Source organism: Dermochelys coriacea, chromosome 17 (genome assembly GCF_009764565.3).
Source record: "Dermochelys coriacea isolate rDerCor1 chromosome 17, rDerCor1.pri.v4, whole genome shotgun sequence".
Lineage (NCBI taxonomy): Eukaryota > Metazoa > Chordata > Testudines > Dermochelyidae > Dermochelys > Dermochelys coriacea.
In genome coordinates, this window is record NC_050084.1 from 16475221 (window position 1) to 16490991 (window position 15771).

Consider the following 15771-nt stretch of genomic DNA (forward strand, 5'->3'; position numbering starts at 1 on the left):
CTGGCAACATTAAAGCACTGGCGCGGCTTGTGTAGTTCAAAAAAAAAAAAAAAAAAAACCACCTCCACAAGGGGCGTAGCTTCGAGCCCTGGTGCACTGTTTATACTGGCACATTACAGCACTGAAACTTGCAGTGCTCAGGGGGGTGTTTTTTCACCCCCCTGAACGAGAAAGTTGCAGCACTGCGAAGTACCAGTGTAGACAAGCCCCAAGACAGCCACTTATCCATCTGCAACATATATTGCCTTCTACGTTACCTCTGGACTTGGTTCTCAGAAAGTGGATGGACCCCAACAAATGGGAAACAATTCCTTTTTGGGGGAGACATGAAGAGGGTAGGATAATGATTTACCATCCATAAACTAGAAAAAGCTTAACTGGAAAAAAAAATCCCCTCCATGAAAACAGCAAGAGGTACATTAATTCATTCAATCAACTAAACTAAACAGTCAAGGAAAAAACAGTCAATAATGAGTGGGATGGACATGTATGAACAAAGAATTCAAATAATAATTAACTCCAAGTTCTTTTTAAAATTTGTATATGAAACATATATAGAATTGCACTCAAAAGGCTACGTTAAAACAAAATTAAGATTCCAAAGTCAAGCATTCAAAAGTTAGGAAATGCCAAAATTAAGATTACTTGTGCAATGCTTGCACATACATGATTATGTAATTAAAGATGATAGCCTAATGCATATGCACAAGGAGGCATGGTTTTTTGTGTAATATATATAAATGGCTATGCTCTTCCAAAGTGACTAGTGATTTCGAGTGCCTTGGTTTTCGGGTACCTACATCTTAATGGGGCCTTGAAGTAGATATTTAGCATTTTCCGGAGGGAAACGCACACACACAATCATATTTATATAAAAAAGTTAACTATAGTTGGATTTAGATGGGAGGGATATTTAATTCATCACATTTTACTACACATTTTTCAGTTAAAAATAAGATTAGCTCTGGTCTGAGAAACTTAGCCAGTTATCTTGTTTACGTAAGCATGACTCACTTGTACAAGATTTCTCCTGAGTTTTATTTTCTTTGTTCTCGGAGATAAAGCCATTGTTATCATTCCCTTGTTGTGTAAAAGCTCACAACAGTGGTAAAACATCAAGAAAAACAAATTCAGTTGGTACCAACATAAATGTTAATAGGAAAACAACACACATCGCAAAATTAACTGGAGCTGACTTTCTGGCCCCTCTGACTGTCAGGATGGTCATGTGATTTTCATTTCACAGCTCAAACAGCTCAATTGGCTTTACTGCAGCAGAGTACAATTTGATGAACTCAATATCCTTCCCATCTAAATCCAGCTCTTATTCAACCCAATTAACCTAATGTAAAGCGAGCTTCTGGGTGGCAGAATGGCCTCACAAAGCTTTCAGAGCCGGAGCCTCTCCTGTGATTTCAGGGGCTGTCAAACCCTCTCTGGTTGCTGCAATATCATTGTTAATCATCACTTGAAATGAATATGCCCCCTTTTGTTTAGATAAATTATTGGATTTCATATTTGGGTCCCTGTGGCCCATTGGAAATGACTAATGGGTATCATCTGATTTCAGAACCGATCCTTCAATGTTATCCTGAACCGTGAACAATCTCTTATGAGTGTGTAACTGCTATACACACACAGCCTCCAAAAGCCATCTTTCCAAGCAGCCTCACTCACCATTGAATCTAAGGCAGAAACTAAACTGGTGATGATTTCATTTTTCTGATGAAAAACTGTATTCCATTGGTCCGGTCTGGAGTTATTGGGGGACCCATTGGAGGGCTTCCCCATCAATGCCATATTCACCTGAAACAACAAAAAACAAGACAAGACAAATGTATACCTTACCCACTACTTTTGCAGATGCAGTTGGACCAACGCGGCTGACACCAAGGTTGACTCAGGGACCTCCAGAGGGAAAAGTATGAGTGAGCTAAAGAGCCAGGGTCAGCAGAGAGCACTGTAAGACACTCACTTCCTCAGTGGATTGGGCACAAAGGGGGACATGTAACACATACTGGTCAGCAGGGCCGGATTAACTCTCCTGTGGGTCCACGGCTATTAGATTTTGTGGGGCCCCTGTATACAAGTCTTTTTTCTGGGGGGGAGTTTGGTGCAGGACAGGGCTGGGGCAGGGGTGCAGGAGGGAGTATGGGGTCTGGGAGGAAGTTTGGGTGCAGGAGGAGGATTCTGATCTGGGGCAGGGGGTTGGGGTGGAGGAGGGGGTGCGAGGTGCAGGCTCCAGCCGGGAGGCGCTTACCACAGGCGGCTCCCGGCTGCTGGTGCAACAGAGCTCAGGCAGGCTGCCTACATGCTGTGGCCCCATGTTGCTCCCGGAAGCGGCTAGCTGCTAGCACATCTCTGCAGCCCCTGGGGGGAGGGGGAGCTCCCATTGGATGATCACAATGGTCCCTTCTGGCTTTATAATCTGTGAATTGGGCTGTGTGCTGAACAGACCCATAGCAAGAGAATCGCTGGCTTGAAGAGCTTACAGTCTAAATTGACAAGTCAGGCAAACGGGGTAGAAAGGAGCAAAGAGAAGGGAAGGGACTTGCCCAAGGTCATCCAGAAAGTAAGTGTCAGGCCTAGGACTAGAACCCAGGTCTTCTGAGTCCCAGTCAAGTCCAGTGCCCTCTCTGCTGGGCCACTCCGCCTTGCAGCAAGGCAGCGGGAAATGAATAAGCTGGTTGCTCATTTTCAGCGCAAACCTCGTTTCCTGAAATCCCTGAAAATTACAGTGCTGTGCTCAACAGCTGTTTTACTATTATTAAAGGGACACAAGGAATCTCTGTGCACATGACAGAAAGCACAAGTGGGGAAAGGAAATACTGCCCTGCCTGAGTCAAGAACACATGAGAACTAGTTATCTAGGAGGGCAGAGAAAATGCACAAGATTAACATTTGCAATCCAGAAGCCTGACTTCGATTGAGAAATGCTGATCACCTCCAGTGGAAAGCATTAGCAAGCAGTTCTGTTATTGTGGGATGCAGACTGTCAGATGAAACTGAATGAGTCAGTTAAACCAAGCGAAACTGGGTCACCTCACTCCTTGCAGAGGTACAATGTGTCAGGCAATCAAATCTGTAATCCTCACGAGTTCATTCATCTGCTAAAAACCCACTCAGTGTCTTATTTTCCTGCATGCCAGACTTACTGTACTGGCCTATATTTTATTTTACTGTACATGGTGAGAACTGGTTCCAGCCACCACTGCATGTAAGCACGGAAACTGCAAAGAGAAGCAATTAGAAAATTCAACCCATGGGGCAAGATGCTCATATGCAAGTTATTTTACTTCTATCAGAGACAGAAAACCAAAATCATCACAGAATTTTGCAACCACAATCCAACCCTAAGCCCACATGATGCACCCTCTAGGCACACAGCATTACCAAGCTTAGTTACTGAGAAAACCTCCCATCACTTGCTGCATTGTCTGCTCAATGCGGCACCACAAGGCCAGAATCTCTGCATCATCATCAAGTTCACTCTTTCTGCAGTGGAGCATGATGGATATCAGGAAGCCAGATTACAGCTCCTGGATTCTCTGCTCAGCCCACAGTGGAGGTTAGAGAAACCTAGGGGCTGCTCTAACCTTTGCCTACTGGCAAGTCTCCCAGCTGAGCATAGTCAAGGGACATTATACTCCAGGCACTCCTCTCTGACTCTCTCCACTTTCCGCACCAGGGATTTGGGTGCATCGCTAGCTACACCAGCTCTGCACCTACCAGGTGCTCCACCACTCAGTGGGAGTCCCATATAGGAGAATGCAGCAACTCTCGGTTCTCTTTGCATGGTCTGGGTGCATAAAATGAGGGGAAAGTGTGAAGGATTTGCTGCAGAACATCTATCTTCTTGCCTGCCCCACATATACAACACGTAACAGAACCCATGATCGAGGCTTGGATCCATTTAACCAAACATTCCGCGATGAACATGTAGAGTGCTATATATAACGGTGTGATGGAAACGCACGTAAAAGAGAAAGAGGGACAGATCTTCTCGCTAGACTTTGCTTTTAGACATACCAATTCTTGCATCGATTTAAGGAACGAACGGTTACCTCCCACATATCCTTCTAACTACGTGAGTCACCATTACCATATTGAATTATGGAACTAGAGAACCCTTCAGTGAATCATTAGGTTAATACACAGCTCTGAAAACCTCATCAGGGAGGAAGGGAAAGAGAGGGTGGAATAAAAATATAACGGCAAATAGAACCATGAAGCAATCTGAATTTTAGCACCAAGAGGAAAGCATCAGGCTTCTCAGTGAGAGCGAATCTTCCTGTAGGAATTGGGCTGCCACTTGGTTTCTCCTTCCTACTGTTGCCTTCATCATGTGATAAGCTTTTCCTGAGGAGGGTCCTAGCAGCGGGTCTCTCTGTGCCATTAGCTGCCAAAGAAAGGAGGCTCTTATAGACAGAGACTTTGCAGTGAAATAAGTTACACACTGCCAGGCCAATTTCAATATACAACAAGGTTCTTTCGTTATTAGAGAGGGGATAAAGGGAATTACAATCATGTTCTGAAATACAGCTGGAACATGCAAAAAGAAAGGGAAAAATCTTTTTTTTTTTCTTTTTTTTAAAATGCCACCTTAAAAGAGTCACCACCTTAAAAACAGGGCTTTATTGTGACAAGATTTGATTAGAATAGAATGCCATTCAATGTGCTTTCTCCAAGAAAGCTCCAGGAGCAAAATGCAGAGCAGGTGTAAACTCTGGCGGGCAGTAAGACCAGACCTCTCCACCAGTCACAGTGGGGAAAGGAACATGGTGTCGGTTCTACTCACCAGTGAGCTCATGGGCTTGGCTTTTGAGCAGCAGCACAGAGATGGGGGGGGGCTTACTACTTGAGTGTCACCAGAGGGTCCTTATTTTTCAAGAGGTCAGCTTCTATTTAGGCCCCATAGTAAGTGGCTGGATTTCAAGCACGCTTGATGCTTAGCACTTCTGACAACCAGTCCACCACTGAGCTGAGCACTCTGGAAAATCTGGCCCTTATCTGGGTCTCTAAAACGGAAGCGAAATCCGTGGTAAAATCCGGCACAGACTATGGTAGGCTGAGCCCTTGACAGTCGATCTCGAGCTATGAAGAGGGGCTTTATCAGACTCATCATCAGCGTCCCCCTTCCAGTCAGACAGAGGTAGCTGACGAAGCAGATCGGAACACAAACAAAATCCTGCTCCATAAAAGATACCTAGCAAGCTATAATAATGCTCTGTAGTTCTATACCGCCTCCCTACCCACTGCTTTGCCAATATTCGTCAGCGTGGCCTCAGAATGTCACAGGGATGCATTACCACTGTACTTCCATTTAACTCGTGCAGAAGTTGAAGCACAATACTCTGCCCAAAAATCCAGTGGTAGAACGGGGTCCAGAACCCTGAATTCCTGTCTGCCAGTCACACACTAGCTACTAGATAATGCTTCCTTCACAGAAACTCCAGTTATATCCATGTGATGTTATTCAAATAAAACCACAGACAAATTTAACATCCACCTCATCTTGGTCAACTTCAGCAAAACCAGCCCTGAAAATCAGAGACAGTAGCACCCAGACATCTAATTTTAACCTCCCTTTCAACCTAAGCAGGTGCGAGTTGCAGTGAGGTTTTGCTACAGAGAGAGAAGAGATTTTTAAGTTACTTTAAAGCCCTTTTATAATACTACATTTTCTTTATTCCAAATTTTGGATTAAAATCCATATGAAGTTACATCAGTTGTGAACCCAAGAGTCACCTGATGAGGGTGAACAGATAGGAACTGTGAAAAAATGGGACAAGGGATGGGGGGTAATAGGTGCCTACATAAGAAAAAGTCCCCCAAAATGGGACTGTCCCTTTCAAAACGGGACATCAGGTCACCCTACACTTGATCCAACTCCACATGGCTGTACAGTGCTGATCCAAGAGTGAGGCCTCTCTCCACCAGGCGTGCTGGAAAAATCTGTACAGTGAGGGTGCTGAGAGCCATTGAACCAAAAAAGTGTAAACCCTGTAAGTACTGGAAACCAGGGGGTGCAGAGCACCCACCACACCCCTAGCTCCAGCACCTATGCGCTCCACCCTACCAATCAGCTCTCATTTGCTCTCCAGCTGTCAACACTCCTCCCCCGATCGCCCTCTTGTTAAAATTCTCAAACAAGACCTTCATGCTTTCTCTCATGCTACCCTGCATGCTTGGGAGAAGCTCCCTGACAGCATCCCCAAAGCCACCTCATTATCCTGCTCGGAAACGTTCCTTGACAATTATGCCTATCATCCTGAACAGTATTGTGTCACTGTTTCCTTGTACTCCCCCATCTATCTGAATCCATCCGTTGTCTCTTGTTTTAGGCTTAGATTAGAAGCTCTTTGGGACAGGGACTGGCTTTTCATTCTGTGGTTGTACAGCACCTAGCACAATGCTTCCTGGTCCATGACTAGAGCTTCTAGGCACCATGATGATACAAACAAACAAGTTCATGGAGGCAATAAGCACAGTATTACACAGAGAAGCAACACTCTCCATACAATCCGTACGGCCATGACTACACAAGCAAATCAGATGTGTTCTGCAATCAAAGCTCCCACCTGGACTACCACACAATCAACTCAATCCATCTGAAAGTTGTTAAACTGTATCTGCATAGGAATCAAATGAAAACACACATTTCTTTTTACCCATGTAGGCAAAACCAATAGACAGACACACCTGGCTCTGCTTTAAAAAAAAAAAAAAAAAAAAAAAAAAAAAAAATCTACCACCACCACCACAAATAAGCTAAAAAGTGGAGAACTCGCCCTCCTCCAGAAGCAGCAAAAATAAAAATGAAGTACTTCTCCACTATCAGCATTTAGTATATTGGGCCCGATTCTCTTCTCCCTTACACTGGTATAAATCAGTCATGACTTCGTTGGATTCAATAGAGCAATACCAGTGTAAAACTGGAAAAGGGGAGATAAGAATCAGGTCAACCATTTGCACCGCAATTTCTCAGGGAGGTCTCGGACATGTACAGAAGGGGTGGCTTCATTGGTTTGGGGAACAAAAGATGGCTGCTGAGCTTCCACCCCACCCCCTACCAGAACCAAACCAAACTTAGTTGGGGTCTAGAAAAGTTTAGTTAATTCTTTTCATTAGTCACCTATTTGGCGTGTGGCTAAAACACTTCTGGGATAATAGATAGGCCTATAATCAGAAGAGGTGAAATACCACGCATGCATACCCACAGACCGACAATCCTTTGGGTCATTCTGGCACAACCAAAAGCAGGAGGGACCAGAAATCACGAGAGGCCTGTTCTTCTAGCCTATATATGTAATCCCAAGAGCTGATATTGTTGAGTGTTTTTCAGAAACAAACTTCAAGCTTCTGAGATTGGCCCACCACTAGTTTAAAGTTCAAGAACAACCAAGTTGATAAGACCATGAAGATGCTGCTTCACCTCGGTCCTGTGTGTGTCATGCCAGTTTCCAGATCTTTTGCACACCAATGTTATAGAGGGAAAAGGAATAGTGAACCCACAGTAGACTGGTAAAAAGGTTCTGATGGCAGAGCTGGGGACAGGAAGGAAGAGAAGGAAAGTAATATTAGGAAAAGAAGGAGAGCAAGAGTTATGGAGGGGCCCGGGCAGTGGACAGATCTGGCGCTCTGAGCCATGTATAAATACAAAACTGCCACCACATTTTGAACTGCTAGGCATTAATTCCATCCTGGACTTTGGGCAATGTGTAACAACAAATCATGAGAGCAAAATCCCAGACAGAGTTTCAGCTCTACAACTCCCATTTACCCACTCCTTATTCAAGATGCAGTTCCCACTAGGAGCTCTAAGAGGGAGACTGAAGAGGTGTAACAGAAATCAGGAGAGAACAAACTGGAGCACTTTCCTCCTGTCACCAAGTCCCCAAGAATAAGTCACAATCATAAATCTATATTCCCCCACAGTACTGCTTGATTGCCTGGTTTTACATGTTCTTACATCTCACATCCTCCTCGAGTCCTCTTCAGCCCCATGTGCGTTTCTGAACCCACATGGTCCCAGCACAGAGTTTTCAAAATTAAGTGCAGCTCTAGGGGAAACACTACTAAAACCTTCAGCGCTGACAGTGGCTGGGATGTGCGGTAATTGCAGCCAGGCTGCCGTGCCTTCTCCCCTTCTCTCAGTGGCCCAACTGTTTAAAATTTCAAAGCCATTTCCTCTCCCAAAAGGGGCATCAGAAAAGCAGCATCGGGAACTTTTTCTTTTTTAAGTCTCTTCTTTCTTCTCATCCTGGCCCCTTGTTACCTTTTCAGTACCGAACAAAAAAAAGACTCCTGGTGATTATAAGCCTATTATGAGCTCCCTTCTGTTATTACACTGTAAATGCGGTGCTATTGAAACGAGTGTTTTGGGGGTTAGCATTTGGAAGCTGTTACAGCAAGAAAGCAGGATATGCCTAGAGACCTCCTCTGCCATGCGAGAGTGTTTCATTCACTCTTAAATTGCTACTAATGACCTGTAAGTCATATGACCTCTATTCTGTGCTCATGTCAACTTGCCTAGCATCATGGAAGTCAATAGAATTGGACCAGTTTACACCAGCAGAAAATTTGGTCCCATACATAAAAATTGCATCATGTCTTACTGTATTTCAGCATATACTCCACACTCTATGCTCCTTTATCTGTCTGCCTTTAGAAAACTTGTTGTCTCTTGACTTACACTTAGATTGTAAGCTCTTTGGGGCAGGTCTACTCTTTTTGTTCTATGTTCCTAGAGCACCTAGCGCATTGGGGTCCTGGGCCATGACTGGGAATCCCAGGTGCCAATAGGACACAAATAAATAAGATTTGATTCACAATTTACAGAAAGAGTAGACAAAATAGGTCATAAGGTGCTTTTTTAAAATCAGAGCAATATATAACAATCCTTCCTTTCTCCCAACATTTGTCTGTCTTGTCTATTTATGCTGTAAGCTCTGCCGGGCAAAGACTTGCCATGTGTATGTACAGTGGCTAGCGATCTCTGTTTGGGTCTTTAGGTGCCACTGTAATACAAAACACACCAATTTAGATGAGATTTTTTCAAAAGCATTCAGCAGCTGGCCTCACTGCTCCTCCTGGAGTCAATGGTAAAACACCTGTAGCAGTAGCATTAGGTCAAAGGCCCACCCTCGTAGCACATAAACTTTTGGCTGTTCTCTGCCAACGTCAGTTTTTGCCAAACACAAGTGATTTCCTTTAGCTAATTTTCCTCCCGTCTAGAAAGCTGTAGCTCAGAACAGGAGGACTAGCCTGTCAAAAGGATACAACGGCATGCTGATTTATGAAAACGCTGCTTAAATGCATCAATTACAATTGACACTAAACACCGCTCCCCTGCTCCGCCCCTTGCCCTGCCTTGTTCGCTGGAATATTTACCGCATGCATCTGCGCTGCTTTAAAAGCTCAGCTCTTCCTTGTACTCCGCTCCATCTTTCTGTGCTTCTTTCCCCTTCTCCTCCCACGCTTCTGTCTATGCGAAAGGAGCTGCATCCAGTGCTTCTGAAGTATTTGCTCTCCAGCCTGACTTGCTGAAAACTGTAGAGCTCTTTGCTGTAAACCTTCCCCTTTTCCCTCGAGGCACACCTCCCCAACACAGAGCCAGGAGCCTACTCAGCCCCTCAAATCCCCGATATTCTCCTTTCAATCCCTACCAGTCATGCCCTGGGCTGAGTCCTGCTGCATCCGGAGCCAGCTACTTTCCACTCCTGTGCTGGCGACAACGATCGCTAGACAATACCAAGCACAGCACCATGCATTCTGATAGTGTCTTTCGTGCAAGGGTCCCAAAGTGCTTTGCAAACAACTGAACCCCTCAATAGTACCATGGCCATATTGCACGAGGCTCACATGCAAAGCAAGGTGTTCCGTCTTCCCACTGTCCATACCAGTCCCAGCCGACCCCCTCACTGGTCCAAATGGAGTCAACACCCACCCCTCCTAAACAAAAATAAAGGTCAGGGAATTTGTCTTCAGTTCATTCACCCAGCAAGATGCTGAGGCCGGCATATGTCTGCACAGCCCCCTCTCCGCTGGCCCTTCCTCACAGTTAAAGAGCCACTGTAGATAGTGTTGAACACGGGCTGTGGAGGAAATGTGTGGTCAGCTACAGCCCTTCCACCAAATCTTTCAGATGGGGGCAGTGAGATGCTTCCAGGCTTTAATTTCACAAATAAAGGGTGGCAAATTAGGCAGTAATGATTCTGAGCCATTCAAACCAGATTGTAAATCATGTGCTTGAAGCTGAAAGCAGATAAAGGGGGGGGGGGGGCAGAGAATTTCTAATGAAGCAAGATTAGAAAACCAGCTGAGCCTCGGCGTGCCCGCCTGAGGAATAAGAATGAAGCTAGCTGTACTTAACTCGATTTGCTACCCAGACAATAACCGCAGAAGGCAGGAACTCGGGGGCAGCCAACAGCAGAAACCTGATTGTTTCCTTGCAGGCCCTGGGACCAATCTCACTCTGAAAGGGAACCGAAAAAAGACAGACAAAAAAAAAGGAGACTTGTTTGGGGTGCTGGGATGGGGGTGACTGAAGGAAGAGCCTTTCATTGCTAGAATAGTGTTTCAGACACCCCCTGAGAGATGTCCCACATGAAAGGCGTCTAGTGGCCCTTAGTGGCCAGCAACCCACGTTACCTGACTCCACATGCTCCTCTCCTCAGTCACAGACCACATCTGAGCCAGTGAGAAGACCAAGAGGTGCCTTTCACCTCGGAACGTAGCTGCTGCAGCCAAGCAATGGCTGCACGGTGGGACTGGCAGCCCAGGAATTTTGGGGAGAGCACAAGAAAGCCCTCACAAAGCCTGCTGACCGGCACCAGGCCTTTACAGCAAAGTGCAAGAAAAAAGGAGGCTAGTGGGCAGCAATGAGCCAGTCAATCCCAACTTCTCCGCTAGGAAGCCCTCCTCAAGGATGGGAGCTGTAGGGTCAGATTCAGAGTCCTGCTATGACCCTTTCCCACCAATGGTGGTAGGGCAGGTGCTGGCCAATCCCGAGCCCCTGGGTCACCGCCAGTGAGCAGGCCCACTCCACCGACTCTGTGCTACCTCTCCAGGAGTTCCGGGGGTAGGGGTGCAACAGGGCGTGGAAGAATGCTCTAGCCAGGGCACTCTTACACCTCGGCAACACTGTGCCCCTGCCTGGCCATAGGTAGCATGAAAGCAAGGGTGCAAGTTAGCCTGGGCTAGGGGCTGCACTGGCTTCTCACAGCCTTAGAACAGGCCGTCTCCTTCCTGTCCTCGCACTGGCATAGAGATGAATTTGGCCCTTCATACCTGTGAGGGGTTGGGTGTGATTCTCAGGTGCTGAAACAAGAGGGCACCAGCCTAGCCTTCATCTCATGCCCTGAAGAGAGCTCTGGCCCAATTCTGCAGCCAGCTCTTTGCATTTCAAATCCATCCAGAGTCTGAATAAGACAGCACGTGCAAGCTGGTGAGCTGCCTTCTTTAGAGCTGGCACCTTCTATCTCCAAAGGGAGAGGGCCAGCTGGAAGAAGATTTGGGTGGGGCGGGGGGGACAGGATCAGAGAACAGACGCTGACACAAGACTCTAAGGAAGGGGCTGCAGTTTATGAAAGAAGCCATCCACAGTTTAAGTACGGGCCAGGAAAGGGAGGATAAAAACTGAAATCCAGGTTCTACTCTCGTTTACACCAGTATAAATGCAAAATAAACTCACTGGTTCTGGATTTGCAAGCAGGTAGCCATAAGCAGAGTCTGGCATTGGAGGTCAGGTTATAGACACCTGAGAGTCCTCTGATGATTACGTGCAAATTCATACTGCGGTGGTGGTAGAGGAGGATTACTCTGTCACTGACGATCCCACAGGAAGGATGCACGTGCGCTCAGCCACGCAGAGGCTGGCTGTTACTTGTGCATGAAATAAGTTAATGAGGGTGGAAGCAATTCTTCATTAGATAAAAGATAATGAGTGCATTTCATGAATTACATCTGCATTCTGTTGCAGAGATCTCCATGCCAGCTCTTCCCATAAGTGGATTGTTAATGCACACACAGTATCTTTACCACACTCTGCAAAGAGGCATACAGGAAATCCTTCCCATTCTCCAAGGCTGTTTGCCAGTACTGCAGTCATAGTAAGAGAGAATCCCCCAGGCCAAGGATTCTTTGTCTGAAGCTAGCTGGAGCAATGGTGAATCCTTTCCACCCAGAGGCAGCAACTTGACTATCTGGGATCAGGTCCACCACCGCACAAGCGGCTGCTGTACAGCTCAAAGGGGAGCATTTGATCTTTTTAATTCCTTCTCTACACAACCCTTAACGAACATTTTATTCTTCAGTGCTGATCTCGCTGCGTGGTGACACACTACTATACCCTGCCCCTCTCTTGGAAATCAGCTCTCACTGTACTTCAAGAGGGCTACAGTTAAATAGAAGGGTACCCTTGCTCTTCAGAGCCAGAGGTTTGTTCTGGTTGCCCGGAAAAGAAAGCATTAAACAGGATCACTTTCTCTCATAGCAAAGGATTTTCTTTGGGTTTCACAAGAACAGCTGCACTCAGCTTGAAATTGGACCAGAACGTTGATGACCCCATTTGAAAAGTTAAAAGGATTTCCCAGCAGAGGGAGAGAGCAGAAATGCCTGCGAACAGGATGGCACAGGGATGGTGCCTTTCTGGCACAAGGCGGAAGGGCAAAGAGCTTCCTCCCTCGTTTTGGAAGGCAGAGTGATCATCGAGACTGCTCCAGCAGCTCTGCTGTGCTATGCCAACCCTGACCCAGAAAAATCCTCTTAAAACCATCTGACATTTCTTAACAGTGCTGAGTGCCCAGTGTAAGCTGATGGCTGGGTTTTGTTTTTCCCCAGGATGCTCTGGGAAAAGAGCTTATTAGCTCAATGACTTTGTAAAATAAAACAAGAATTTAAAAAAACAAAAACAAAAAACAAAAATAAACCCTCCTTGGTGATGCCCCTGCTGCTGAGCTGCAGAGGATCTCAGTGACCCAAGCTAGCAAAGCACACTAGCCAGTCTTCTGGGTCAGGATCACTCACTGTCACTCTGGGACCACAGGTTACCAGTGATCTTAATGAAGTCTGCCGTTTCCCAGAACACGTCCGTATAGGGCACCTAACTGCAAGGTCAAACCATTTTCATGCAGGCAAGCAGCATTAAGGATGAAAAATGAAAATGATTTGTTTCCATCTCTGGGAAAATCAGCTCTGCTGTGCAACCTTGTCTTTAAGAGAGAGGGGAGGTTTGCAGAGGTCCCAGCAGACAATGTTCCACCTCCATCTATCTTGCGGCCTCTTGAATTAAGGGGGAACATTGTAGACGGGCCACAACAACATTTCATGCCGTTAAGGTACAGCCTTTGGGCTCCTGGCAACTTGGTACCATGTGGGCAAAGTTCAGATGCTTCTGTTCTGGTTGATGGAAAAAAAACAATCCAGACTGTGGCTCAAGCTAGATAATAGATCAATAATGATAATACTTTACAGCAAGACAGTGGCAGAACTAGATATTACGCCCAAATGCTTTGCCTCCCAGTCCCTGGCCATATTCACCGCACCATGTGCCTCCTCTATTTCAAAATAATAAGAAAACTAAAGACTGTCTAGTTTTCCAGAGGACTGACAACCCTGGTCATAATGGGCAGAGCACTGGGGGCCTGACCCTACACCACTGAAGTTAATGGGAATTTTGCCACTGACTTCAATGGGAACAAGACCAGGTCCCAGAAAGTTAGAAATACAGGACTTGTCTACACAGCAGGGCAAAGCATGCCAGATGGCCGTGATGTGCAAAGCATGCCAACATGCTGTGGCCTAACTGTGCAGTATGAACCCTGCTGGTGCACTCTAAGTAACAAAACTAGGTACCTTTCAGAGCGCATTAGCAAGGTTTATGTGGGGCAGTTAGCGTGCAGCATGTTAGAGCACACCAGAGGGATGTGATTTGTAATGCGCACTAGATAGACACATAGATAAGTCTCCAATTCGGGAACGGATGTGTTCCAAGGGATTTAAGCACCTCTTCAAAGTTAAGCACATGCTTGAGTGTTTTCCTGAATCAAGGCCTTATTTTGCTACCTTCTTTCTCACACAGATTGCACAGAACCCCTAGTGGGCTGAGGAGGAGGATTTCTTTGTATTGCTTTAGGTCCCAGGAGGCCCAGTCATGGACCAAGAACCCCACTGTGCTAGGTGCTGTACAAAACACAAAATAAGAAGAAGGTTGCTGGATCAAATAGCTTCCACTCTCGGTATAAGTCGAAAGACAAAAAAGGGGAATCCAGACAAGCAGATGCACAGAAGAGCACAAGACACCACCACCACAATCTTGGCAGGGTGATCAGCAGCAGACTCAGCAGCCGAAACATTGTTTGGTTATTCTGGCTCAATGGGAGATATGTACCGAAAGCAAATTCCCTTCACCTGACTACCTAATGGGAAATGGGGGTATACTTTAAACAAGATCATAACATGACCCAAGTAATGCAACCAGACTTCTAATACCAAAGAAAAATATTATATCTCCATAAAGCTTTTAATCATGAATGGTCACGTATAGCGCTGGCAGCAGATTTAGAAAGAAAAATAAAAAACTTTCTGGCAGGCAATAGGCTTGTTCAAATCAAATTAAGACTTACAGCTTGAAGTTGTTTGTCTAATCAAAGGGAAAGTAATCTGTAGAAAAACTGGGGTAAACCATTCTTACACTAGTTAGGGCTGGCTCCAAGGAAACACAGCCTTTGCAAGGCAGGAATTTATAACCAAATACCCCTAGACCGTTTAATTCCGCCCCCTTTCCCCAGGTGTTGCCAAGCCGGCTGCCCTTGCAAAAATAGGATACATGTCTTCCATAAAAACAAAATGAAAAACCATACTGATTAACTAGTTACTTCCCCCAGGCCTGTTCTGCAGTGAAAAAATGTGCTTCCCGACATCCCTAGGACTTCCCAGCCCCACCCTCCCTTGGCCTTTCTGCACACTCCACGCTTCTCAATTACACAAGCATCCTGGTTTTCACAGGTGCTGAGTCCCTGCTGCTCCTACAGAGGTTATTTGTTGTTTCCATTGTGGAAACATCTAGGAGACCTGACTGGGGATCAGGGCACACTGAGCGAGGCTTTGCATGAACATATTAGAGAAAGACAGTTGTGCACAGCTTTACAGAGATATTTCAGCTCCTAACCTCCATTCATTTAGGAGTCTAAATCAGTCTGAAAGGCTGGGTGTCAGCTCTTTGAAGCAGGGACAAGCCAATGGGTGTATCCATCCCATACATTCGGCTGTAGGCTCCTAGTCTGTATGTTGTCTCTGGATGACAGTAGCTATAGAAAAATATTCATTGTAAACCTAAGGCAACAAACTGGCCCTTCATCCTACACCCTTCCTTCATTTCTGCCCCCTCCTCTGTGAAAATTCCAGCAGCCCTAGAAAACAAGCTGGGGATAAGTGTCCCCATCCATAGAAATGGTCTAATGGTGTGTCCCCTTCCTCAAAAACAGTTTAGTGCTGCTTTAGGGGTCATGCTTCATCCATTCTGAATGATCTGCCTCGGCTGTTATGCAACACAACAACCTCCTATAAAACCCCTCTGGGTCCATTAAGAATTATTTGCATCTCTTCTGTTTATGAGCTGAGAGGAGTTCCCAAAATCCTTGGTGGCCTATATCTACAGATGTAGTTGTATACAGTTCATCAAAAGTTTGACCAGCTTCTCTGCCCCGGGAACCTGATAAGCAGGAACAGGCACACACAAAATTTTATTAAGATGTTTAAATAAAAAAC

The 15771-nt window shown here is 45.7% G+C and overlaps 1 protein-coding gene across 7 annotated transcripts in view; it reads right to left on the reverse strand.

Annotated features, from left to right (window-relative positions):
- Nucleotides 1-15771, reverse strand: part of GTF2IRD1 (GTF2I repeat domain containing 1) — a 178236-nt gene that overhangs the window by 102269 nt on the left and 60196 nt on the right. For 4 of the 7 annotated variants that reach the window (XM_043499307.1, XM_038375625.2, XM_038375622.2 and 1 more), the window contains one exon: nucleotides 1678-1806. In XM_043499307.1, the coding sequence (XP_043355242.1) occupies nucleotides 1678-1800 (123 nt within the window). In that variant the 5' untranslated portion in view covers nucleotides 1801-1806. Of the gene's footprint in view, nucleotides 1-1677; nucleotides 1807-9393; nucleotides 9522-15771 lie in introns of those variants that run through there. The other 3 variants (XM_038375624.2, XM_038375620.2, XM_043499306.1) reach the window with 2 other exon arrangements.